Consider the following 25,883-nt stretch of genomic DNA (forward strand, 5'->3'; position numbering starts at 1 on the left):
AGAACGGCCCATAAATATCATACTCAGGCAAATAAATACATTTGGTACAGCGCTTCAGACAGTTGTCTCAGAGAATATGTTGAATTCCAAAGATTCTAGACGAGATTTCAACAAAAAGATTTAGGAGTTCTGCGCAATTGTATTGGCAGTATGATCACCTCGATGCCACAGATCGGGAGGTGGAGCCGCAGGACCTCTCAGCTAGTTAGCTGTTAGCTTATTATGTTAGCTAGTACCTGGCTTTGTTACGTCTGTACTACAGGCTATGAGAGATTTGACGTTTGTAACTAGCTGATTTGTTGACGCACAACAACAACAACCAACGTCTAGGAAGTGGTAATAATATTTTAGATTTGAGTCAAATGGTTGGAAAGTTGTTACTACACTGTTCATATACAGTCATTGGTTATTAAGTTAGCTTAGCTAAGCAGCTAGCAAGCTTGAGAAATGCATTATTTGGTACGCCTAATCACAGGCAAAAAGGGATGTATGGGTTCATTAATTTGTTAGTTACACGCATGTTGCTGGGCTAAATCATTGGTAAGTGAGCTTCCTATACTGGAAAGATATTTGGGGCATATCAAGACCACATTTGGTGTATTTGACAGCTTGCCCTTGTTTCTTGGAAGAAGATTCCTGACTGGGCAGTGGTGTGATCTGGAGGAGGCTAAATCCAAGTCTTTCCAGTATAGTGACCCAAACTGGGAAACAACAGTAGGAAGCTCAGCCAAAGAAGACTGTCTGTACTCTGGGACTGGTACCAATAAGGGAAGTGGGATTGCTTTGCCAGTGTTGAGTTGATGTTGTTGCAGCTATGTCTGAGGCCATCCTCAACTTCCAGTACCAGCTCAGTGGCGTCATGGAAACAGTCCTCAAAACTGCCATGCATGAAATCACTCTATTGGTGAAGGATGGATTCCTGGAGGAAGTGACACGGAGCAAACAGGAAGTGGACGTCTTGAAGGAGAGGCTGCAGAGATGGAGGGACAGAGAGGAGGAGTGGAGGGGGATGTGTGTGAGATGTGGTTGTGCTGGAGACACTGAGGAGAAAGTAGAGGCTTTGTCAGGTGAGTGTTTTTTCACAACTGAATTTCCCCTCTAGGATTGATTAGGTATTCATCTGTCTAATTACCATGGTTATACCATGTTGATAGTTTAGACAGAGGTAACAGCTGTAACCTGTATAGTCTGACATGCACATCATGAATACCATCACTGGTTCTGGTATTTCCTCAGCAGCAGAGGGTTATGGTATTAAACAAGAGGAGATTCTCCAGTCAGAGGGGCTCGTTGCTCTGAGGGAGGCCCATGAGGTCCATGTCAAAGAGGAGGCCAATGCACAGGGAGACTGGGGGGATATGGTAAGCCTAACAATCCCATACACCGATGCCCCCCTTAGTGACCTTGGTTTGTCTGCACCATGGGCCAGTGAGCCCCAGCCTCTATTAACACCATGGACCAGTGAGGAGCAGCCTTCACACTCAGGGTCAGTAATACCAGCCCAGGGGATAGAGAGCTCTATGGGCCCCCCTGAGTCCATGTGCCACCTGAGAATCCATATGCAGTGCCACACGAGGGAGAGGCCGTACAGCTGCTCTCAGTGTGGGAAGAGCTTCAGCCATCAGAGCGTCTTGAAGAGACACAGGGCCTATCACACCGGAGAGAGGCCTTACCAGTGCACGGACTGTGGGAAAAGATTTATCGCTAGAGCGGATCTGAAAAAACATGAACAAATCCATTCAAGGTAACATTGGACAACATGTTTTGGAGTACTCGTGTACCAGGGAGAATTAGTTTGCTTGCTAGTTAGCAAAGGTTAACTCACACTGTTCCTGTTTTTTTATATTTTCCAGGGGCATCTGTACCATTTCCAAGGCAAAACTGACGAAGGGAGTCCAAGATAATGAAGATGACGCTGCGCCAGTTCCTGTAACATCAAGAACTGGAAGGATTATTCCACTGGCATTATTAGTGAGTTTGAAATTAGCTGAAACATCTTACACACCGGCCAGGGTTTGTTGTATAAAGCAAAGTAGCTAGCTATACACTTAGGTTTGTTAGCCTCTCCAATCTCCACTTGGTCAGTTAACTTACTGTGTATTTCTTTATTCCTAATAGGCATCAGTAAGACAGGCCCATAAGCAGCTTGGGGAAGATCTAAAATGGAGATTCGGCCCAAATGACTGGTATGCACTTTATTAACAAGGCTGTAGTGATACTGCTCTTTGAAAAGCTGCTTGGTTTCTTAGTTTGATTTATACTTACAGGGATATTGTACCCAAATTACAAAATTACATTGGTTTCCTCACCCTGTAAGCAGTCTATGGACAAGGTATGACGGCAATACATGCTTTGGTTTAGTTTCCCTGGCACTGCCTCCCATGCTAACATTTTATCATTTGTGGCACAAATCCCATACAAGTCATGGGACCGGTATTAGTATTTTTCGCGCATCATGTTCACAAACAATTTTAGATACTTTCGTATGATTGGACATGTGTGAAATATGCTAATATCGTCCCATGACTTGAATGGGATTTGTGCCACAAATGCTAAAACATTAGCATGTGGAACAGTTCCAGGGAAACTTAACCAAAGCATGGATTGCTGTCATACCTTGTCTATAGACTGCTTACAGGGTAAGGAAACCAATATGTAATTTTGTATTTTGAGTGAACTATCCCTTTAAACATTTCATGGGTTGTTTTCAGTTGGTTGCACCATTGCAGACGTGGGTTCAAATTCAATTTGAAACTTTGCTTATCCTGCCTAGAGTGTCAAGTGGGTGGGGTTTGTACTTTTGGGATGTTTTGATTTCATATAGTATAGTCAGGTTTATTACATGATCATCACACTCGTATTTCTTTCAATAATCACAACATTATGGTTTTTCAGCTTCAGGTCCCCTCACAACGAGGAGGTGACCAAAGCAGTGATGCAGACTGTAAAGGATGGAGGCAAAAACTGGGGTCCCGACAGCCTCATCAGAAGTGAGTCTTAGCTGTAGTAGCTACCGTATGATATACATTTACAGAATGTAACAATGTAAAGAATCCATATCTCTTCAAAAATATATTGTTCGTATGTAATGTCGTCTCCTGCTGCAGCAGCCTTCCAGGTATTTCATGATTTGAAAATGAATTAATTGAATATTGCATTCCGTTTAAAATGTCAATTTAATTCAATATTCAAATTCAATAATTACACTGAACAAAAAAATATACACAACAATTTCTAATATTTTACTGAGTTAGTTCATATAAGGAAATTAGTCAATTGAAATAAATGCATTAGGCCCTCATCTATGGATCTCAAAGTGGTTGTGAGGCCGGTTGGACATGTTGCCAAATTCTCTAAAACGACGTTGGAGGCCGCTTATGGTAGAGGAATAAACATACAATTCTCTGGCAACAGCTCTGGTGGACATCCCTGCAGTCAGCATGCCAATTCCACGCTCTATGAAAACTTGAGACATCCGTGGCATTGTGTTGTGTGACAACCACATTTTTAAGTGGCCTTTTTGTTGTCCCCAGTGCAAGGTGCACCTGTGTAATGATCATGCTGTTTACTCAGCTTCAGGTGGATGGACTGTATTGGCAAAGGAGAAATGCTCACCAACAGGGATATACACAAATTGTGCCCAACATTTTTGAGAAATACGCTTTTTGTTAGTATGGAACATTTCTGTTATTTTCTTTATTTCAGCTCATGAAACATGGGACAAACACTTTACATGTTGTGTTTATATTTCTGTTCAGTGTACATGTTTCAATATGATAGATTTGTAAACTTGATACACAGACAATGATTGCAAACTCTCATTTCAAGTTTATCAAAGTTTCATATATTCAACTCAGATGCATCCAAATTCAGTTATTTTTAAATTCAGATTCAAAACCAGAGACAACATCCTGCTTCTTTGCAAGGCAGGAAAAGTAGAGGAGAAAATATAGAATTAAACCCTCACTGTGGTAAACAGAAGAGTCTGGCAGTTTCTGAAGTCAATGTGGCATGTTGAATTGATTTTCTTCCTATGAATTTGGCTCTAGCATTTGAACCGTTTTGGCCTTAATTTAAACTATTATGACCCCATTCCTGAAAGTTAAGACTCTGAAATATGGTTGTGCCTTCTGTTCCCATCTATGATGATCACAGGGCGCGTTAGAAGCGAGTGCCACAAAAACACAATTTGGTCCACTTAAAAATACATTTGAATTGCCCTGTCATAGCCCTTCTAAGGATAGCCGTTCCATTCCCTATTTAATCTTGCTCTTGTGACTGACTGGGATCGAACCAGATCTCCTTCATGTCACAAGACTGTTAGCCCACTTAACTAAAGGGATAAGTTCAGGAAGTTGATGTGAAGGACGACATGTTGCTTAACAAGTCCCGCTTGCCCCCCGGTTCATCTCGAACTCAGAACTTCTGTCTCGCAAGCACACGTGACTTCCTTCCTGAAGTGTTCCAACCCACCATACTATTGTAGAGGTCCTGAGTCATCGGATGCCACCTTTCCAATGAGTCAGTTTGTCAAATTTCTTCCCCGCTAGAACTGCCCTGGTCAACTCAAGTGCTGTTATTGTGAAATGGAAACATCTAGGAGAAACAATGGCTAGGCCGCGAAGTGGCAGACCACACAAGCTCACAGAACGGGGCAGCCGAGTGCTGAAGCGCGTAGCGCTTAAATATTGTCTGGGCTCAGTTGCAACACTCATTACCAAGTTCAAAACTGCCTCTGGATGCAAGGTCAGCACAAAAACTGTTTGTTGGAGCTTCAAGAAATGGGTTTCTATGGCTGACCAGCTGCACACAAGCCTAACATCACCATGCACAATGCTAAGCATCGGCTGGAGTGGAGTAAAGCTTGCCGCCAGTGGAAATGCATTCTCTGGGGTGATCACGTTTCACCATCTGGCAGTCCAACGGATGAATCATGGTTTGGAGGATACCAGGAGAACACCACCTGCCCGACTGCATAGTGCCAACTGTAAAGTTTGGTGGAGGAGGAATAATGGCCTGGGGCTGTTTTACATCGTTCTAGTGAAGGGAAATCTTAACGCTACAGCATACAATAACATTCTAGACGGTTCTGAGCTTCTAACTTTGTGGCAACAGTTTGGGGAAGGCCCTTTCCTGTTTCAGCATGACAATGTCCCCGTGCAGAAAGCGAGGTCCATACAGAAATGGTTTGTCGAAATCGATGTGGAAGAACTTGACTAGCCTGCACAGAGCTCTGACCTCAACCCCATCAAACACCTTTGGGATGAATTGGAACGCTGACTGCAATGTGTTCCAACATCTAGTGGAAAGCTTTCCCAGAAGAGTGGAGGCTGTTATAGCAGCAAAGGGACTAACTCCATATTAATGCCCATGATTTTGGAATGAGATGTTTGACGAGCAGATGTCCACATACATTTGGTCATGTAGTATATATCCGAAACGATTTGAGTGCTCGAGCCAAATTCATAGGACCAAAATAAATTCAGCATGCTACATTGGCTTCAGACACCGGCAGAAGCTTCCATTTACCACAGTGAGTGTTTAATTCTTTCTGTTCTCCCCTGCTTATCCTGGCTGGCAAAGTACCAGGATGTTGTCTCTGGTTTTGAATCTGAATTAAAGAACCGAATTTGAAAACTGAATCTGAATGCATCTGTGAAGTTGAATATATGAAACTTTGAAATGATTGTACCATATTTAAACAAATATAAATATTGAATACTGAATTAAGTTGAAATTGAATTTGAAAAATGAATGCAATATTCACTCAATTCAGTTTCAAATAAGGAGGAAATACAAGTTCAATTTATGAATGCAATTATTGAATTTGTGCATTACAAATATTAAATTCAAATGTTTGCAATTCAAATACAATTTATGTTGGCACTGAAATCGCTCCATAACATACAACAACTTATCACGTTGTATCACATCCACACTATTTTAATATAACCATTTTCCCTTTCCATAGAGGCGTGCAACAGGGCTTATGAGTACTGGAAGGCTCAAGGGAAGATTGAACTGGAGGGCAGTGTGGCGGTCATCAAGAAGAAGAAAATCCTCACCAGCAGGCGGAGCAGGGTATGTTATCAGTAACACACAACACCACTCAATATAATCACACATCACTCAGACATAAGAACATTTTATTGTGCATTTAACTGGAATTTGAATGTTTCATGTAGGATATTATTCACGTTGAAAGCTTATATATACACACAATGTCTGTACTCACAATTTCACCAATAAGTTATGTATTGCTAGTCTGAGTACCAGTCTCTTTAGCTAACTGTTGCCAGAAGCTCAGTTACAGTCACTAACACTCTAGATAACATAAAAACAGCCTAAGCAAGCTCTGCCAGGGCGAGTCAAATGGTCAGAGTGCGGTGTTCCCTCATTTGTGTCTGGAAGTAGCTAGCAAACTTTAGCCAGTTAGCTTGGGTGCTGGAATGCCATTGTGAGGTCAGGTCGCTCGGCTCAACCCTACTCCTCGGCCAGAGCATCCGGTGTGCGCTCTCAATGCTCCAAGATGTAAACATTCAGAATTTAGGACAATCTGACAACACTCTGAATTTACAAAGCCCCAGAGCACACTCTGACACACTTGAGGCAATTTATGAACGCACCCTAAATATGCTCTGGAGTTGCTCATTGGTGGTTGTAAATAACATTAAAGGAAAAAGCCACTCATTCCTTTTTTATTTTACCTTTATTTAACTAGGCAAGTCAGTTAAGAACAAATTCTTATTTTCAATGACTGCCTAAGAACAGTGGGTTAACTGCCTTGTTCAGGGGCAGAAAAGACAGATTTTTACCTTGTCAGTTCGGGGATTCAGTCTTGCAACCTTTCGGTTACAAGTCCAACGCTCTAACCACTAGGCTACCTGCCGCCCCATGTAGTGTTAAATAACACTTATGTTAACAATATTTTTTGTGAACAAATGTTTCATTTTGACGCAATAATAAGGTTGGTAGCTACATGGAAAATCGTTTCAGCTCAAGTCAACTACAACATCCACAATGCATTGCTCTCTTTGGGCTGGCTGGCTAGCAAAACGTAGCTACACACAATAATACCAAAGACATATCAGCATGTGACATAGCTAGCTGTAAAATCACCTAAACAAACTGCACTATCAATTTAGAAGTCTACCATCGCACCATGTTCAACCTGCAGATCGATGAGTCTAACATTTGCAACGGCGGATATTCTTTTGAGGAGATGGGAAACGTTGCCCATGCTACGTCAATGGGCGATTCTGGGACAAGGAGCGCTCTCCTTCAAGGAGTGAATGGGAATCTATTGTGCGCTAGATCCAAAACCCAACATTAGCACGAATTTCATCAACAAGAATTACAACATTACAAATATTTTCCGAGATTTGAGATAATTAACTTGCGACCTGTAGTACCATATAGCTTTGGAGTCGTGACATTACGTACTTTCGAGGAAAATAGCCACGTTTCTCGACATTTACACTGACTTTGAGAAGGGATTGCGTGACGCAGAATAACAACTTGAACGTGATTGGTCTGCTGGATGGGGCGTTATACGTTCCTTCATTCACTGGATTCCTATCTACTTTCTATAATATTTCTGACAATGGCACCATGCATTGCACTCTGGACTGTACATGCCTTTATATACCTCCTTTGTCCCACATCCCACACATGCGGTGACCTCACCCAGTATAACCAGCATGTCCAGAGATGCAACCTCTCTTATCATCACTCAATGCCTGGGCTTATCTCCACTGTACCCGCACTTACCATACCCCTGTCTGCACATTAAGCCCTGAATCTATTCTACCACGCCCAGAAATCTGCTCCTTTTATTCTCTGTCCCCAACGCATCAGACGACCAGTTTTGCTAGTCTTTAGCCGTACCCTCATTGCCTACGTCCGCTATGGGTCCGTGGTCAAACGACCACCCCTCATCACTGTCAAACGCTCCCTAAAAGACACTTCTGCGAGCAGGCCTTTCTAATCGCCCTGGCCCAGGTATCCTGGAAGGATATTGACCTCATCCCGTCAGTCGAGGATGCCTGGTCGTTCTTTAAAGGTAATTTCCTCACCATCTTAAATAAGCATGCCCTTTCATAAAATGTAGAACTAATAACAGATATAGCCCTTGGTTCACTAGAGACCGGACTGCCCTTGACCAGCACAAAAACATCCTGTGGCGGACTGCAATAGCATCGAATAGTCCCTGCGAAATGCAACTGTTCAGGAAAGTCAGGAACCAACACACAATCAGTCAGGAAAGCAACGGCTAGCTTTTTTAAACAGAAATTTGCATCCTCTAGCTCTAACTCCAAAAGGTTTTGGGACACTAAAGTCCATGGAAAACAAGAGCACCTCCTCCCAGCTGCTCACTGCACTGAGGCTAGACAACACGGTCACCACCGATAAATCCATGATAATCAAACATTTCAATAAGCATTTCTCTACGGCTGGCCATCCTTTCCTCCTGGCTACCCCAACCACGGCCAACAGCTCCGCACCCCTCGCAGCTACTTGCCCGAGTCTCCCCAGATTCTCCTTCACCCAAATCCAGATCACAGATGTTCTGAAAGAGCTGCAAAACCTGGACCCGTACAAATCAGCTGGGCTAGACAATCTGGACCATCTCTTTCTAAAATATTCCGCCGTCATTGTTGCAACCCCTACTACCAGTCTGTTCAAACTCACATTTCGTCTGAGATCCCTACAGTTTGGAAAGCTGCCGCGGTCATCCCCCTCTTCAAAGGGGGTGACACTCTAGACCCAAACTGTTACAGACCTATATCCATCCTGCCCTGCCTTTCTAAAGTCTTTGAAAGCCAAGTTAACAGATCACTGACCATTTCGAATACCACCGCTGTGCAATTCGGTTTCCGAGCTGGTCACGGGTGCACCTCAGCCACGCTCAAGGTACTAAACGATATCATAACCGCCATCGATAAAAGACAGTACTGTGCAGCCGTCTTCATCGACATGGCCAAGGCTTTCGACTCTGTCAATCACCGTATTCTTATTGGCAGATTCAACAGCCTTGGTTTCTCAAATGACTGTCTCGCCTGGTTCACCAACTACTTCGCAGATAGAGTTAAATGTGTAAAATTGGAGGGCCTGTTGTCCGGACCTCTGGCAGTCTCTATGTGGGTACCACAGGGTTCAATTCTGGGGGCGACTCTTTACTCTGTATATATCAACGATGTCGCTCTTGCTGCGGGTGATTCCCTGATCCACCTTTACGCAGACGACACCATTCTGTATACATCTGGCCCTTCTTTGGACACTAACCTCCAAACGAGCTTCAATGCCATACAACACTCCTTCCATGGCCTCCAACTGCTCTTAAACGCTAGCGAAACCAAATGCATGCCGTAGACTGTAAACTCTCCTTCCAGACTCATATCAAACATCTTCAACCCAAAATCAAATCTAGAATCGGCTTTCTATTTCGCAACAAAGCCTCCTTCACTCACGTCGCCAAACTTACCCTAGTAAAACTGACTATCCTACCGATCCTCGACTTCCGCGATGTCATCTACAAAATAGCTTCCAATACTCAGCAAATTGGATGCAGTCTATCACAGTGCCATCCGTTTTCTTACCAAAGCGCCTTATACCACCCACCACTGCGACCTGTATGCTCTAGTCGGCTGGCCCTCACTACATATTCCGTAGCGAGGGCCCGTAGCACGAGCTCCAGCAGGTATATCTCAATGGTCATCCCCAAAGCCAACACCTATGAGTATCACTCGGACTGCAAGTAGTATCACTACTTACTTACTAAGTAGTATCACTACTTACACACCATCATCTGCTCATTTACCACTCCAGTGTTTATTTGCTAAATTGTCATTACTTTGCTACTATGGCCTATTTATTGCCATACCTCCTCATGCCATTTGCACACACTGTATATAGACTTACTTTTTTTTCCTATTGTGTTGACTCTAAAATGTGTTTATTCCATGTAACTCTGTGTTGTTGTTTCTGTCGCACTGCTTTGCTTTATCTTGGCCAGGTCGCAACTAGCTTACCTGGTTAAATAAAGGTGGGGGGGGGAGGAGAAAAAAAAGAGGCAGACAAATAGGAAACATGTGGTCGACCCTCTGTTAAAATTACAAATTTATCTTGGTATTAATATTGCAAAAATATGATCAATGCCTCATTTGAGAGAAGACATAATCCCAAGTTATGACCAGTGCATGCGGAGGAGTATTTCTGTGGGAGAAAAACTCATTCTGATTGGCTAGGCCTGGCTCCACTGTGGGTCGGCCTGGCTTCCATGGCTGCACCCCTACCCAGTCATGTAAAATCCATAGATTAGGGCCTCATTAATTTATTTCAATTGACTGCTTTCCTTATATGAACTGTAACTCAGCAAAATCATTTAAATTGTTGCGTTTATATTTTTGTTCAGTATAGTTTGAGAATTTAGAGTTAGCTTAGCAAACTGGTTTCTTCTGGATAAATAACTGTTGCTTCTCAACCGGATACTAATGTGTTCTTTGAAGAAAAAAAGTTTTAGTTCCATAATTTGTATAGTCGTTGTGATTGGAGGATAGCTGTGAGGGTGTTTGTTCTTTTAGAGCTCATTAATGATAGAATGTTCATATTTGAAGATGGCGGAAAGGCCAGGCTCTTTGGCACATGACATGGAGTACAGGGAGTGGATTATCTAAAGAGACTGGTACCCAGGCGAATGTATTGCTGCTTATTCAAGTCCTTTCTCTGTAAAATTTCAGCTCTTCCAGAAGAGAGTAAAGGTGGGAGGAGAGCTCCTCGCCCCAGAAGATCTGGACTTCCTGGTTGGAGCAGACCCCAACTTCATGTCGGACGAGGAAAGTGATGCTGAAGACAAGTTCACCTATCATGTGCTCCCTCCCAGGTGGCGTTGCTCGAGGTTGACCCAGATCGTCCGACTCTGTCAGATAACCTTAGATGACAATCGCCTTAAGGGCGTTGAGCCAAAGTCGGCTCGCTCCAGAAAATTACAGGGGGGTAGATTTACCCCCCGCCATCCCCCAAAAGGAGAGGCTAAACAAGTGTATGTGAATAAAAATGATAAATGAACTGAATTGTTGTCATTATTTCTTAAATGGATTAAGTGAATGGTCAAACATTGTTGTTGACTGTTACAAATGCACTATGAATCAAGACTTCTTACTGTTCACATTCTGGTAAATACATTTAGAAATGTCCTTCTGTTTTGTGGAGAGTCTCTAGATTTAAGTTGCCTCTAACCAGTGATTTAGGATAAACTAAACCTAACCCCATCCTGAGCAGTGATTATAGAAAGTGAAAAGCAAAACTGACCCTAGATCTGTGTCACAGAGGTAAAAAGGGCTGTCCATTTTTGGTTGTGCCAGAGCTAGGACCTATTTAGCAGGACTAATGGTTTAATGCAGACCACAATGTTGATACCTGCCATTGGACAGTTCTGGTGTTATGAGACTGATGGTTTCTTGACACAGAGGATTTGTTTACATAACGGGTTAGGATAATTCACAAGGCAGGTTAGGAAAATTGTTAGGCTTAGACACAACGCTACAGTTGTCAACAACCTTTATCTCCGGCAAACAAGCCACAGACCAATGGCGAGCATCAATGGGTGTCAACTTGATAACAAGAAACGCCTATATCAGAAAACGCCCCTAATTGCGGTCTGCCAACGCAACATCGAAATCCCTAGGTAAAATCGCGAGGATAGGTCGCCGACTGGAGAAAGTCCACATGGAAAAATGGTGGCTAGTCGAGTAGGGTTTGCATTACAGCGGACAGTTCAACAACAGTAAATATTGATATTGCAGTCTACATACGTTGAAGATACACACAACGACAAAGTCAACGGAGTCCGTTGTTTTAGGGACCGCTGATTTTGCAGGTTTGTGTTGTCCGTTATAGCCATCAATGTGACGAAGTCTTCGCTAACATGTTTACTTTTCGCGCGCGGATCCTCCTAACTGTGCATATTCCAGCATGTTGTGTTGAACTTGCTCGTCTGTAAGCAATGCGTACAGCTTTGTGAATGATGGAAACCTTATAAACCGTATACCATGCAAGTATAGAGGTATTCTATATAGATAGATAGATAGCTAGCGATTGTGACATGGCATCTTACATCGTTTATGCTAGTTAGCCCACAATGTCTTTATCGGGGTCGAGTAAGTTACTTGAATGTTACATAAAAAGTATTAAGTTTGTAGCAAGATGACAAAAACATCCCATTACTAGCACCTGCTGCAAGACCGCTTTGATCACTAGAGTCGACTATTACTCAGCATCTGTCTTTTTAGTTTGAAACAGCTTTATCTACCGATTTTATTTGGTTAAATAAACAACCCAAATACTTTCCCTTACCTTGAATACATTACAGCGTTGGTCTACCGCATGTATACTAACTATACCACCTTGCCTGTTGCCTTGACATTATTCTTTATTGACAGTTTAGCTTCCAGCTGGTGCAGCTGGGTGACTTCACACGGACCTGAGTCAGGTGGAGGCGGAGCCACTTAAACCAGAAATGTCGGAGAAGGTGCAGAAGGCCTTCAGGGTGCAGCTGTCCTCTGTCATGGACTCCCTGCTCACAGCTGCCGTGCTTGAGATTGCCAAGATCTTTGAGGGCAGTCTGAATGAGCAGCAGGAGGAGTTGACACAGAAAGGAGACGAGATCTCTGCATTGATGGAGAAGCTGAAGCAGGCAGAGAAGAGGTTGAAGGAGGGAGCAAAAGGAGGAGAGGACCCAGACAATACCTCTGGACAAACAGTCTCTTCCGTGACGGCAATTTCTGAGATGGAAGGTAAGTTGATAATGCGTAGACAAATAGCAACATAATTTCAGGGCTTGTTGACTGTGTAGATATGCATGTTGTCTCTCCCAGTTGATGTCAGCTGAGCTCTATTATGTTTCTCATTCAATTTTTACCTTTGGGTTTCTATGCAGTATCCGATTGGTGCGAGCCCCTTCAGTCAGAAGATTCCTTAATTCCGCCCTCTAAGATCAAAAAGGAAAATGAGTGGTCATGTGTGGACCTGCGACCACTGAGTGTGTCTCTATGGCGCATCCCTAACATCAAAATAGAGGTCAGTGACCGGTCCGGTGTAGGAAACCTGAATCAGTCAGACGGTCATTATGCACACCCGAATGTAGCCAATGGGCTGAACACAATAAGTGGCTTCTGTTTAGAATTAGGTTAAATGTCTGCTTTATTAGTAGTTTGGCGGTGTAATTGGTTGCGATCAGAGACTGATGATATTCTTATCATATTCATTATGAGTCTATGTTTTAGCAGGCTGAAGATTTTGATAACCACCTGCTGACTGCTCTAGCCAGGAGTCCTCCACGAAAAGGTAAAAGTAAATCATCCTTGGCCCTCGTAATTGTAATTCGGCTCCTGGTGCAGGGCAACACTGACTCCACTCTTTTTGCTCATCTTTTGCAGGGTTGGCTGCAGAGTGGTTGTTAAACAGACGGCTAAGAGACTTACCTGAACTGAGTGCGACCGGGTCAGGGTACGGTCATGTTTCAGTGGGACGCGGTCGGGGCCAGGGGCTGAGGAAGACCCATGGTCGTCTGCTGCGCATGTTCGAACAAGAAAACCCGGAACCCCAGAGCAACCCGGAACCCCAGAGCAACAACATATCAAACAACAATGTCTTAAGTCACCACACAATACAAGGAAAAGATGGTGACTTACAAAACAAACACAGTGAGGGGAGTCATGGGAAAATGAGTGACATAGTGAAGAAGGTAGGAAGGAGAAGAAAGCATTTCAAAATGGAACCCGATGCGGATGGACAAGCGGCAGTCAGTGCAACTGACAAGAGTTTCAGATGCAAATACTGTGGGAAGGGCTTTGGCCGTGAGTTTGGTCTTTCTGTGCACATGAGGTCTCATAAAAAGGTGAAAATCAAGGGGACATACAAATGTCTTAAGTGTTCCAAAAAGTTTCAGTACCCAAGTGATCTTCGTGTGCACACGCGGGACATCCACGAGAAGACCAGCGTCAAAGACATTTCAGACTCGGTCAAGCACAATGTGAAACCCATCTCCCCCAGCAGAGCCACGCCTACTTCCTGTGACAACAAACCCCTCTCTGCCAGCAAGGCTAAACCTCTCTCCCCGAAAGACAAACCTGTGTCCCCAAACAATAAAGCTGACACACCCAAAGAAAGCGGCACACATCCAAAAGTGTATTCTTGTTACGTTTGCCATAAGAAATACACTTCTGCACATTCCCTGCGGGACCATGTGCGTATTCACACAGGTGAGAGGCCATACCCTTGTAACCAGTGTGGACAGAGGTTCCGTGTAAAGCAGTTCCTGATATTACACATGCGTAAAGCCCATGTGGATGTGTATGGGGGTGAGGAGAGCAGCGGAGACCTCTCCTGGACTGCACCTATTGAGGAACCCATGGCAAACTGTGCAGAGCAGCAACCTGCCATCATGTCAAAAGGCAAAGATGATCGACGAGCAAACCTCAAACAGAAGCAAATGCCAGAAACAGACGGCCTGTTCCAATGCACAGTGTGTAAAATGCTGCTAAATTCACAGATTAGCCTCGTTCAACACTTCCGCATCCATACAGTTGAGAAACCACTGAGCTGCGAAGTGTGGCAAAACATTCCGCTACCATCCCGTCTTGATCAGCCACTTGAGGTCCACCCACCCGGGAAAGAAGTACTTGTGCCTGAAGTGTGTGAAGCAATTAGAGACAATGGCAGAACTTAAGACGTTTGCAACAAGTTCACCAGTTCAAGAAACAGAACCCGCTGTCCTCGCTGTAGCGGGACTTTCCACAACAGTAATGACCTTTTAGGATCCACTATGAAACTGTCCATGCCAGAGTATTCAGTAGGGCTGGGGGTCAACTCCAATTACATTCAGGAGATACATTTGTTACATTTTTGTAATCATTGACTGAGGAAAAAGGAATTGACCCCAATCCTGGTGCCCCGTGAACTAACATGATGCTGAGAGAGGATGAAGAAAGAGAACTCAACTTGATTTGGTGATCAGTCAGTTGTCTTGTGGGCAGCAGGTTCTCAGCTGATCACTTTTTTTTTAAAGTCCGTGGTTTATGACGATTTTTATTTTAAAAGTCTTGGGGGTTTTTGTTCCATGTAAATGTGTCTATTGATTTTATATTCTGTATTATGACAAATGTAACATGAATTGTACTGTATATTCCCCCTGTTAAGAGAGTCACAGGGCAGAGAAGACCCATGTTTATCTCTTCTGATGATATACATTTGCTCCAACTGCTTTTTTAAAAAACAAATAAAATCGGACATTACCGGAGGTTGGCATCTTTTTTAATAAGGCATTCAAAATGCATACTCCAATTACGGGTTTCAATGATTACCAAGATTCTTAGTTACCTTTTTATGAATTACAATGATTTTTTAAAAGTGGTGATTTACTTTATTTAAGTAGGCAAGTCCGTTAAGAACACATTCTTATTGACTGCCTGGCAAAAGGTCTATGGGGATGGAGGCTGGGATTCAGAATAAAAATGAATTCAATAATAAATATAGGACAAAACACACATCACGGCAGGCGTGTCCACTGTGGACTTTATCACCTTTTAGAGTATATCTTACAATCAGGTTGATTGTGTGGGCAAGACATGGACGATGGGTCCATTTGAACATTTCCATGGCTTTGGTTATGTTAGCTCTATTGTTGCTAACACAACAGACCACTTTTCCATCTACTTGCCATTCTCTGGCCACTCTCAACAGTTCCTCTGCCAAGTTCTCTGAGGTGTGTCTGTCGCTGAACTCAAAGCAGTCCAGAAGATAACTAGAAAAATCTTTAATGAAGTGACATGTAACCAACATGTAAGAAGTGGTTGCCCTTGATGTCCAGCAGTAAGGCAAACTGCAGTATCTTTTTGGACTCTTTCCCACACTGAAGCCTGTGTGCTCTTGTACAGTTGTGGAAAAAGTGATTTTAAAAGGGGTTTCCTGCTTGGAATTGTGTACGTTGGATTTAGACTATTGCTATAATTACTAAAACCTCTGTCCTCCACGATCGAAAATGGCTGGAAATTGGTGACAATCATTTTAGCCAATGCAATATCAATTTGGCCTTGTTTTGCTACAGACATAGACTTTGGCATAAAGTGGTCCATAGAAGCCTGCGTTGCTGTGGGTCGCGGAGGTGGCCGACTTGACTGAGTGGATATATCTCCACGTGTGGAGGTGCTGGCTCCACCACTATCACTAACAGGCCGGTTAGTTTCTCGAAGCTCCGCTACAGCTAGCTTCACAGTTGAGTGCATAGTTCGAATATGCCGGTGTAGCTTGTGAGTAGAACCAGCTTTATATAAGATTTTGTTTTGGCAAATTCTACACTGCTCTAACATTGTCTACATTATTAAAATGCATCCAAATGCTACTGTGCGTCTTACTCATTTTCCAGCTGTTTTCACAGTTGTCCTTCCTCTCTCTCCTCGACTGCTGAGTGTGTTGGCTCGGCCCTCCCTCACGCATCTTTGGTTAATTGGTTGACACTGCGTGTTGTGGTGGTTAATTTTTTTACTATCAAATAAGGAGTGACAAACTTATCACACCAGTCAGAGTTATACTTAAACAAAATCTTTAATAAGTGCTTTGCAATAGCAATGACTTTCAACGATTCACCATTTCTAATGATCCGTTGAGAGTGATAAAACAAAAGTACAAAGGTCTTTTCAATCTTCATGACGAACAACAGATACATAGAATGTTCACAAGGTTGAGACAACTGGAACCATCTCTTCCTGGTACGGTATAGAGCCGAAGCATTACTCATGTTCTCTGGAATGCTCTTTAGGTTTTACCATCCAAATACATCGTAAATCTCCTCTGTCAGTGTTTTCTCATAGAGGCCCATGCTCAGTAGAACACACACAATAGTTAACAGAATACTCTATTCTGTCGAATAAAACAACCATTATAATGCAATACAGGCATTATAACATAATCTTGCGATATCCCTGACAGTGTCTGATTGACAGGAACAACAGGGGAGGCTGTTAGGATGAGCAGAGAGTCAGAACGAATGTGTGTGCGCTTGAGCATTTAGGCCTATAGTATTTTTTTTTGTTGTTGTTCTTTGAATTAGTTAATTCTAGTCATTTAAATCTTTTGGTTATTCATATCTTAATTTTGTATTTATTTTAATAAATATATTCGGCTCTTCTGATATGCGAGTCGGCTCCTAACGTTCACCTACAAGAGCTGGCTCTTAGAGCCGACTCGTTCGCGACCGACCCATCACTAGGACAGACTGTGTTTGTTCCCACACTCTCTGTTGGTTACATAGACTTTTGGACTCCCATCCTATTCTAACCACCTCTCGCTGGCTTTGTATTCATGTTACCTGATGAAATTGCTGTACACTATGATATTGTTGTCATCTGATGCACATTCAGATGTCATAAATCAGCACTGCAAAGCTCTCCCTATCCCCTGCCGTGCCTTGATTGTATTACTGTTGATAATATCTGGAAATGTGCATGTACACCCTGGCCCATCTACTGTAGCAAGCCCCAATTCTGACTTGTGCTCTGATATCTGTTTCACTGATTTATGCTCTTATAAAAGCCTGGGTGTTCTGCACGTTATCACTAGAAGCTTATTACCTAAAATGGACCAATTGAAAGTGTGGGTTCACAGCTCCAATCCAGATGTGTTGGTCATTACTGAGATGTGGTTAAGAAAGACTTTCTGGTTATAACATTTTTCGTCAAGACAGATCTTCCAAAGGTGGGGGAGTGGCAATCTTTACCAAGGATCACCTTCAGTGCTCGGTTGTCTCCACAAAGTCTGTCCCCAAACAATTTGATTTGCTGGTTTTAAGCATTAAACTTTCAAATAGCTTTTTGTTGACTATTGCTGGGTGTTATCGTCCTCCATCAGCACCAGCCTGTACCCTACCTGCCCTAAGCTCTCTCCTGACCCCTTACACTAAGTCTGAATTTGTCCTGCTTAGGTGACCTGAATTGGGACATGCGTAAACCACCTGACCAAGTCCTAAAGCAATGGGACTGCCTAAATCTTTCTCAGATTATTACCAATCCCACAAGGTATGACTCCAAACACCCAGAAAGGGCTACTCTCCTTGATGTTATCAGTCTGGTGTTTTCTTTAATGACCTTAATGATCACTGTTTTACAGCTTATGTTCATAGTGGCTGCTCAATGAAATGACCTGTCCTGATTTGTCATAGACACTTGCTAAAAAAAAAACTTTAATGAGCGCTCCTTCCCTCTTGACCTGGCCTCTGTAAATTGGTACAGCATCAGCTTGATCCCATCTGTCGAAGATGTTTGAACCTTCTTTTTGATATTTTCAGTGGTATTGTTAACATGTCCCCATAAATAAAATGTCAATTAAAACAGGTTCAGCCCCTGGTTTGACCGTGATCTTGCAGAGTTACTAGAATTGCATTTGGCGAAACGCTCAGCACACGCGTACTCAGGCTGACTGGCTCTCGTTCAGGCAAATGAGAAATAAGTGCACTCAGGCTATCCGGAAGGCCAAAGTTACTTTAAGGAGCAGTTCTCTCTCTGTGGGTCTAAATGTTGAAGCGGTTTCTTGAGTCAACAGATGCCATCATCTCTACCATGGCCATTGTCAATGCACCTGTTGATGCTCTGACCCAAGAGGAATGGGAGGTGGTGGAGGAGGTGTGCAGAGTCCTGGAATCCTTTGAGCAGGTCACTGTGGAGATTAGTGGAGAGAGGTACAGTAAGCAGTTATTACTACATCATTATTTAATCCTGTATTATATATGTAGATGAGCAATAGATGAGAATGTAGTATCAGTAGACAAAACATGAACCTGAGCTAACAAGTTACTGTTCTCTCTTTTCAGCTATGTAACAGCCTCAAAAATGATACTCCTATGTAAGGGCCTGCAGCGAATCACAGCCAGCCGCTAGAGAAAAGCAAATGTAACCACAGGACATGTGACAGAGTTGTTGGACACCTTATGTTCATCAATTGACAGAAAGTTCAACAGAATGGAATATAATCACGTGCTATCAGAAACCACTGCACTTGACCCCAAGTTTAAGAAGTTAGCCTTCAGTGATGCCAGAGCGATTGATGAGGCTCTTCAAAGAATAACCTCTGTCTGCAGCAGGGAGGGACAGCCCCAGCAGTCAACTGGCTCAGGCACCAGGGTAACATGAAGAAGAGGGATCAGATGCAGCAGAAGCACCAGCAGTAGTGCCACCAACATCTGCTCTTTGGATGCTGTTTGACGAGAGAGCAACTGGGGATGCAGCACGAAGGAACCCCTCAGCATATGCCATAATGGATGTCTGATCTTATTTGGAGGTGGAAGAGCTGGTGGAAGAACAAGGCCTCTGTCTACCCACGGCTTACTAAAGTCATGACAGGGAGACTGCATAGTGGCCACATCCGTTCCCTCTGAGAGGGTCTTCTCGAAAATGGGACAAATAATTACTGAGAGAAGAAACCGCATCAGCCCTCGAAAGTCAGGCAGCTTGCATTTCTGAATTCAAATCTCTCATAAAAGCAAAATATGGTCAGCGTTATTGTGTGCTGCTGGTTATAACATGGCAATAAAGAAAAGAGAGAGAAGAGGGACCAGTTTAATGTTTTAAGTGAGATGCTGCAGTTTTGCACATTGTTCTGTTCTTTTGTTGATATGTTGCAATATTCTATTATGTTGTTCAGATTGTATTCGTTTTGAATTGTTAGATTTATATGCACTTTGTTTATATACATTAAAAAGTTACACTTATAATTTTATTCGCTTTATTTTTCATAACAAACCAATGCATTTATAAATACATTGTGGTTTAGGTAGAATATGATTTAATGGAATAATTTAATTAGAATTTAGCACCAATCATAGTCAAACAAATTGTTTGACTTGAAAAATACACTTTTTTTTAAAGAGCCGTTTAGTCCCACGGTTGGGTAAACAAGAAGGTTTGTGATTGCACAAACATTGACAGTAAAAACCTCAATAACAAATATGAAATGTTCCCCGTTTGCTTGGACATGAATTATTATTTCAAGCCATTGGATCTTCAGGTTGATGAGTCGTTTCTGTTTTGTCAATGTGCAGTATCGCTCCACGCTCTGGTCACATCTGGTTCCACTGTTATCCATCTCCCATCACCGGTCTAATGAACTACGAGAAACTGAAGTCACGCTATCGCGATACTGAGAATCAACATGGCTTGCTTCCATAGATTTCGCTAGCCATTTTAGCCAATAGAAAAATTCTAAATTCTGCAAATTTGAGTTGTCCACTCAAATTCCAAATGACTCGGCTACTACAGCAAGCACCGTAGCTACATGCAGACGTTGCTCTTACAGGTTTAAGACATCTCTGTTAACAAGCTTAGCTAGATAACGTTTGCTGACCCTCACATCCAGAGCTAACCTTGTTTAGCCATCCTACATTAGCTTGATTCGCCTGGTTGCAGTCTTTCACAGTGCTTGTTTTGTGGTTAGTGTCATCTTTTATTATTAGCATGTAGGCTGGATGTTAGTGGTCTAAGTTAGCTGTCTAACGAGAAGAGATTCTGGACGGGTGTTGGCTACATGGCTATGTAGCTAACGTTGGCTAGTTGGTTATGCTTCAGACTGGCTCAGAACGAGATTATCGTGGCGGCGAAGAGACAGACGCAGGTTGACTCCCACATCACTGTATGTCAGAGGGTCAAATCTCTCTAAAATATTGCAGTGTGACCACCCGCCTGGGTAACACACCCCACCTGATTGACAGCACAGAAGTCCTCCTCTCCTTGAGTCTCGGTGTAACCATCTGCCCTATCTATCTACCCCTGGTTCCTCCAGAGCAGGGGGTAAGGGACGCCACTGTCGCCACGATGCTGGACTCTGTGAGGAATGCTTTCCACGCCCAGCTAGCCACCGTCATGGACTCTCTTCTGGCGGCGGCGGTGTGTGAGATCGCCAAGATCTTCGAGAGCAGTCTGTGTGAGCAGCAGGAAGAGCTGATGCAGAGAGGAGGGGAGATCACAGCCCTGAGGGGGAGGCTGGAGCGGGCAGAGAGGAGGCTGAAGAAGGAAGGAGATGGAGACGATGGCCTACTGGATGTGATAGAAGGACCAGCAAGGGAAATAGGAGGTGATGACAGCCCAAGGCAGCAGTCTGAACCTAGACCCGGTAAGAGAATCAGATGTGTCTCTTGTACTGATTTTTGGAACATTTATTTTGAAACTAACACTAAACTACTGTCTGTCCTGCTCCGTCTGTGTAGGTTCAAGCTGGGAGTCGGATGCCGCCTCTGAGACCCCCCCACTGGTCCAAGACAGGGGGTGTAAGGAGCCGCCCAGGATGAAAAAGGAGGAGACAGAGCTGGAGGGGACTTCCGTCAAAGAAGAGGTCAGTCACAGTCATTCTCTAACATGATAAGAATGTCTGTCTTGCAGTCTGGTTACTGAGATTGTTGACTTGTATTTTCAAAGATGAACTAATTCAAATGCTTTTAACACTGCAATGATGCTAGCCCCCACATTAACTTTTTTACTTTCTTCCTTCAGCTTAAACATTGCCCTCTTCCACAGTTTGGGGAGTCCCACCCAGCCCCTGTGGAGGGGAAGGGACAAGGGCCAGGGGGGAGCTCTGCTGCTGGGAGCCAGAGGCTGGGAGACCCCCTGTCTGATACACCAGGGACCAAGGCAAAGTGTAAGGACTTTTAACCTTTAACCTATCAATCCGCACATTTGTGCTTTAGATCAAGTGAACCCCTGTTGCATTGGGCTTGTGTCTGCAAACATAGAGTAATTATAGATTTGGTTTGTATGTTTTGTCTTCTGTTCTTGATGTTTCTCTAAATATTTATGTTCCTATCTCTTGCTAGTATCCCATTGGGAGGGAGACCATAGACCTCTTCAAAGCCAGAGCTCCACTTCCTTCTTTCAAGAACCCCGGGTTGGACATTTTTCCCCCAGACCTGACCACAGGTCTCCTGGGCTTGATCCCTGGGCGAGTGGGGTTCCTCTAGACCTTCAGGATCCTAGCTTCCTGGACCAGAGCCCAGACCAGGTACTAGAGCAGAGAGAGCCCCGACAGTCACAGGACCAAACCAACCAATCCCAGAGAGGCCTGAGACCAAGAGACGACAGAGGGAGGGGCCTAGTTCATCAGAACCGCTGGTCATTGGCTTCCAAGGACCCAATCAGACCACACCCCAACACACACGCTCACAAACATGCACACGGTCACGCACACACACTTAGCGGGGCAAGACCCTACACCTGCCCGTACTGCGGTAAGAGCTTCAGCTACCCATCCCACCAGCGCAGGCACCTGCTGCGCCACACAGGTGTGCGGATGTACCCCTGCTTGGTATGCGACAAGAGCTTCCTGACTCCATCGGAGCTCACAGTGCACACCCGCGTCCACACAGGGGAGAGGCCGTTTGGCTGCACCCAGTGTGGGAAGCGTTTTGCCCGCAGCGGGAATCTCCGGGCCCACCAGAGAGATGTCCACCTGGGGAAGAGACCCTTCGTCTGCCAGGAGTGTGGCAAGCGGTTCGCCCACAGGGGCAACCTGAGGGTGCACCACCAGAGGGTACACCCGGGCCTGCCATACCATGAGGATGAGTATGACCAGGATGGCATCGCTCTCCCCTCTACTGGGTAAAGGGTCAGGATTACAGGGTCAAATTCAGTTGGGAGTTAATGGGAGAATATATTTTAAGATGGAAAGTGAGTGTTCCTATTTGGCGTTTTGGTCTTACGTGAATTAAGCCTACCCTGGAACTCTCTTTCTCATTTTGAACGAATGTGCCGTAGGAATGACTTTACCCGTCGAGAGACGATGTTGAAGAGACAGGAAATTGAGAGGCAGAGAAAGAAAAGCAGCACTCCCTACAAAGAGGAAGAGGGGGTATTTCTAAGTGTTACATCATTTCAAAGGATGGCTTACCGGAGGTTGTTTTTTATACTGAGAGAAACGGTGCTTCGTTTTCCTTATACCCTTTAGTTACTGTACATGGTTGTGTATGTCAGCAACAGTGATACAAGTACACGCTGATTATGTATCATATGATAGCACACATAACGTTCCCTATTTTGTCTCAATGTTGTTCATCCTCCGTGTACTGTTCATATAAAGTAATTAACCATAATAAAACAAGGTGTATTTATGGTCAATCTTAAAATGATGATACAGTATCTTATTTCTGAGTATGCTTTCTTTGGTCCTTTAAGGTCAGGATATTTGTCAAAGGGAGAGAGGAAAAGCAGGAAGAAGATACAGTATTGTTTTCTGGGTACGTGCAGTACCATTGATTGCCATCAGAGAGCATTCTTACTGCTGTATTCTCCATTGTAAATGCATAGAAATCTAATCAAAATGTATTTGTCACATGCGCTGAATACAACAGACCTTACCATGAAATGCTTGCTTACGAGCCCCCAACAACGTGTTTTAAAAAAGTAAGTAAGAACCATTTGCTCAACTAAAGGAAAAATAGTCATAATAAAATAACAATAACAAGGCTGTATACAAGGTGTACTGGTACTGAGTCAATGTGCAGGGATACCGGTTAGTCAAGGCAATATGTCATATGTATGTAGGTAAGGGTAAAGTGACTATATACAAATACTGATCAGAGCGTAGCAGCAGCGTGTGTGAATGTACAGTACAAGTCAAAAGTTTAGACACACCTTTTCATTCCAGGGTTTTTCTTTATTTTTACTTTTGTCTACATTGTAGAATTAAAGGGAAGACATCAAAACTATGAAATGACACATGGAATCATCTAGTAACCAAAAAAGTGTTAAACAAATCAAAGTAGATGTTCCATTTGAGATTCTTCAAAGTAGCCACCCTTTGCCTTGATGACAGCTTTGCACATTCTTGGCATTATCTCAACCAGCTTCATGAGGCATTCACCAGGAATGCATTTCAATTAACAGGTGTGCCTTGTTAAAAGTTAATTTGTGGAATTTCTTTCCTCCTTAATGCATTTGAGCCAATCAGTTGTGTTGTCACAGGGTAGTAGTGGCATAAAGAAGATAGCCCTATTTGGTAAAAGACCAAGTCCATATTATGGCGAGAACAGCTCAAATAAGCAAAGAGAAATGACAGTCCGTCATTACCTTCAGACATGGTCAGTCAATACGGAAGATGTCAGGAACTTTGAAAGTTTCTTCAAATGCAGTTGCAAAAACCATCAAGCGCTGTGATGAAACTGTCTCATGAGAACTGCCACATGAAAGGAAGACCCAGAGTTACCTCTGCTGCAGAGGATAAGTACATTAGAGTTACCAGCCTCAGAAATTGCAGCCCAAATAAATGCGTCACAGAGTTCAAGTAACAGACACATCTCAACATCAACTGTTCAGAGGAGACTGCGTGAATCAGGCCTTCATGGTCGAATTGCTGCAAAGAAACCATTACTAAAGGACATCAATAATAAGAAGAGACTTGCTTGGGCCAAGAAACACGAGCAAAGGACTTTAGACCGGTGGAAATCTATCCTTTGGTCTGATGAGTCCAAATGTACGATTTTTCGTTCCAACCGCCATGTCTTTTTGAGACGGAGTAGGTGAATGGATGATCTCTGCATGTGTGATTCCCACCAGTGGTGGAAAAAGTACCCAATTTTCACACTTGAGTAAAAGTAAAGATACCTTAAAAGAAAATGACTCAAGTAGAAGTCACCCAGTGAAATACTACTTGAGTAAAAGTATTTGGTTTTAAATGTACTTAAGTATCAAAAGTTAAAGAATAAATCATTTAAAATGTATTATATTAAGCAAACCCGACAACACCATTTTCCATTTATTGTTTTTACAGATATTCAGGGGCACAAAATTCCCAAACAAAGCATTTGTGTTTCGTGAGTCTTCCAGATCAGAGGCAGTAAGGATGACAAGGGAGGTTCTCTTGATAAGTACGTCAATTAGACCGTTTTCCTGTCTTGCTAAGCATATCAAAAAGAAGAGTACTTTTGAGTGTCAGGGAAAATGTAAGGAGTAAAAAGTGCATTATTTTCTTTAGGAATGTAGTGAAGTAAAAGTAGTCAAAAATATAAATAGGAAAGTACACATACACCAAAAAACGACTTAAGTAGTACTTCAAAGTATTTTTTACTTAAGTACTTTACACCACTGGTTCCCACCGTGACGCATGGAGCAGGATGTGTGATAGGATGGGGTTGCTTTGCTGCTGACACGGTCTGTGATGTATTTAAGCCTTGGTTTGTGCATTGCATAGAGACCGAGGACTCTAGTGCCCAAAATACCTTTTTTAGCATGGCCAGCACCATTGAGCACTTTCACCATTTTGAAGTAGTCAACTAGGTGGGACTTCCTATGGGTTAGGTAGGATCACATAATTCTATCTAGTTCACCAGGAGGGATCAGCCAATTAATTATACTCATGAGCAAACATTCCATATTTACAGGTGGCAGTAAATCGCCAACCTTGACTTTATACCTTTACAAACTACACACTTCAGGTGGCAGTATGCACCCTTTCAGTTTGTTTGCCAACTTATACAAATATGAAATGTACTACTTTAAAATGTACTACTTTAAAATGGAGATGGCCTCAATGGTGCTGTCCGTGCTCTCGCAGATGCCCTAATGTCCCAGATACAATGATGCAATGTCTATCGAAGTCTATGGTTCATTGAAACATTACATTATCTGACTCCCCCGTGGAGCTCTCCCCTCCCCAAGGTCACCAGGCTCTCTCTGGGGTTGAACTTTTCCATTACCGACCTCCGACCCACTGCAATGTGTTCCATTAAAGACCACTGAGCCAAGGCTTTAGTGTTATAGTGTTATACCAATCTCTCAGCCCCCCAAATGGATCACATAGAGAGAAAGGGAGAGGGAACATGTATGGGAAGCACTATCTATGCTGTGTGTGTC

The 25,883-nt window shown here is 43.3% G+C and overlaps 3 protein-coding genes across 7 annotated transcripts; all 3 read left to right on the forward strand.

Annotated features, from left to right (window-relative positions):
* Positions 1 to 43: 43 nt before the first annotated feature.
* Positions 44 to 11,066, forward strand: LOC118376264 (uncharacterized). Its single transcript, XM_035762962.2, has 7 exons — positions 44 to 1,067; positions 1,237 to 1,744; positions 1,854 to 1,971; positions 2,119 to 2,186; positions 2,896 to 2,990; positions 5,972 to 6,081; positions 10,740 to 11,066. The coding sequence occupies exons 1-7, from the start codon at positions 815 to 817 to the stop codon at positions 11,064 to 11,066; spliced, it is 1,479 nt and encodes a 492-aa protein (XP_035618855.1). The 5' UTR covers positions 44 to 814.
* A 589-nt stretch (positions 11,067 to 11,655) lies between these two features.
* Positions 11,656 to 15,298, forward strand: LOC118376305 (zinc finger and BTB domain-containing protein 24-like). Of its 3 annotated transcripts, none has more exons than XM_035763010.2 (5): positions 11,656 to 11,878; positions 12,441 to 12,794; positions 12,938 to 13,077; positions 13,284 to 13,344; positions 13,437 to 15,298. In XM_035763010.2, the coding sequence occupies exons 2-5, from the start codon at positions 12,518 to 12,520 to the stop codon at positions 14,726 to 14,728; spliced, it is 1,770 nt and encodes a 589-aa protein (XP_035618903.1). In that variant the 5' UTR covers positions 11,656 to 11,878; positions 12,441 to 12,517; the 3' UTR covers positions 14,729 to 15,298. The 3 variants fall into 3 exon arrangements, with proteins under 3 accessions (XP_035618903.1, XP_035618917.1, XP_035618910.1); XM_035763024.2 differs by having other exon boundaries at positions 13,287 to 13,344; XM_035763017.2 differs by having other exon boundaries at positions 12,446 to 12,794.
* Positions 15,299 to 20,099: 4,801 nt separating this feature from the next.
* Positions 20,100 to 23,483, forward strand: LOC118376325 (zinc finger protein 777-like). 3 transcript variants are annotated; one of them, XM_035763046.2, is made up of 5 exons: positions 20,104 to 20,676; positions 20,827 to 21,156; positions 21,251 to 21,375; positions 21,534 to 21,678; positions 21,854 to 23,479. In XM_035763046.2, exons 2-5 carry the CDS (start codon positions 20,859 to 20,861, stop codon positions 22,636 to 22,638), a joined length of 1,353 nt encoding a protein of 450 aa, XP_035618939.1. In that variant the 5' UTR covers positions 20,104 to 20,676; positions 20,827 to 20,858; the 3' UTR covers positions 22,639 to 23,479. The 3 variants fall into 3 exon arrangements, with proteins under 3 accessions (XP_052363887.1, XP_035618939.1, XP_035618931.1); XM_052507927.1 differs by having other exon boundaries at positions 20,100 to 21,156; positions 21,558 to 21,678; positions 21,854 to 23,483; XM_035763038.2 differs by having other exon boundaries at positions 20,104 to 21,156; positions 21,854 to 23,478.
* The last annotated feature ends 2,400 nt before the right edge of the window (positions 23,484 to 25,883 follow it).

Source organism: Oncorhynchus keta, chromosome 4, assembly GCF_023373465.1.
Source record: "Oncorhynchus keta strain PuntledgeMale-10-30-2019 chromosome 4, Oket_V2, whole genome shotgun sequence".
In the NCBI taxonomy this organism is placed as follows: domain Eukaryota; kingdom Metazoa; phylum Chordata; class Actinopteri; order Salmoniformes; family Salmonidae; genus Oncorhynchus; species Oncorhynchus keta.

Bases quoted from the DNA above. Each gene is read 5' to 3' on its own strand.
- LOC118376264 (XM_035762962.2), top strand. From the start codon at position 815: ATGTCTGAGGCCATCCTCAACTTCCAGTACCAGCTCAGTGGCGTCATG. The intron at 1,745-1,853 runs GTAACATTGGAC...TATATTTTCCAG, and splicing joins CATGAACAAATCCATTCAAG to GGGCATCTGTACCATTTCCA. The intron at 6,082-10,739 runs GTATGTTATCAG...GTAAAATTTCAG, and splicing joins TCACCAGCAGGCGGAGCAGG to CTCTTCCAGAAGAGAGTAAA.
- LOC118376305 (XM_035763010.2), top strand. From the start codon at position 12,518: ATGTCGGAGAAGGTGCAGAAGGCCTTCAGGGTGCAGCTGTCCTCTGTC. The intron at 12,795-12,937 runs GTAAGTTGATAA...GTTTCTATGCAG, and splicing joins GGCAATTTCTGAGATGGAAG to TATCCGATTGGTGCGAGCCC. The intron at 13,078-13,283 runs GTCAGTGACCGG...TCTATGTTTTAG, and splicing joins TCCCTAACATCAAAATAGAG to CAGGCTGAAGATTTTGATAA.
- LOC118376325 (XM_035763038.2), top strand. From the start codon at position 20,679: ATGTCAGAGGGTCAAATCTCTCTAAAATATTGCAGTGTGACCACCCGC. The intron at 21,376-21,533 runs GTCAGTCACAGT...TTCTTCCTTCAG, and splicing joins GGACTTCCGTCAAAGAAGAG to CTTAAACATTGCCCTCTTCC. The intron at 21,679-21,853 runs GTAAGGACTTTT...ATCTCTTGCTAG, and splicing joins ACCAGGGACCAAGGCAAAGT to TATCCCATTGGGAGGGAGAC.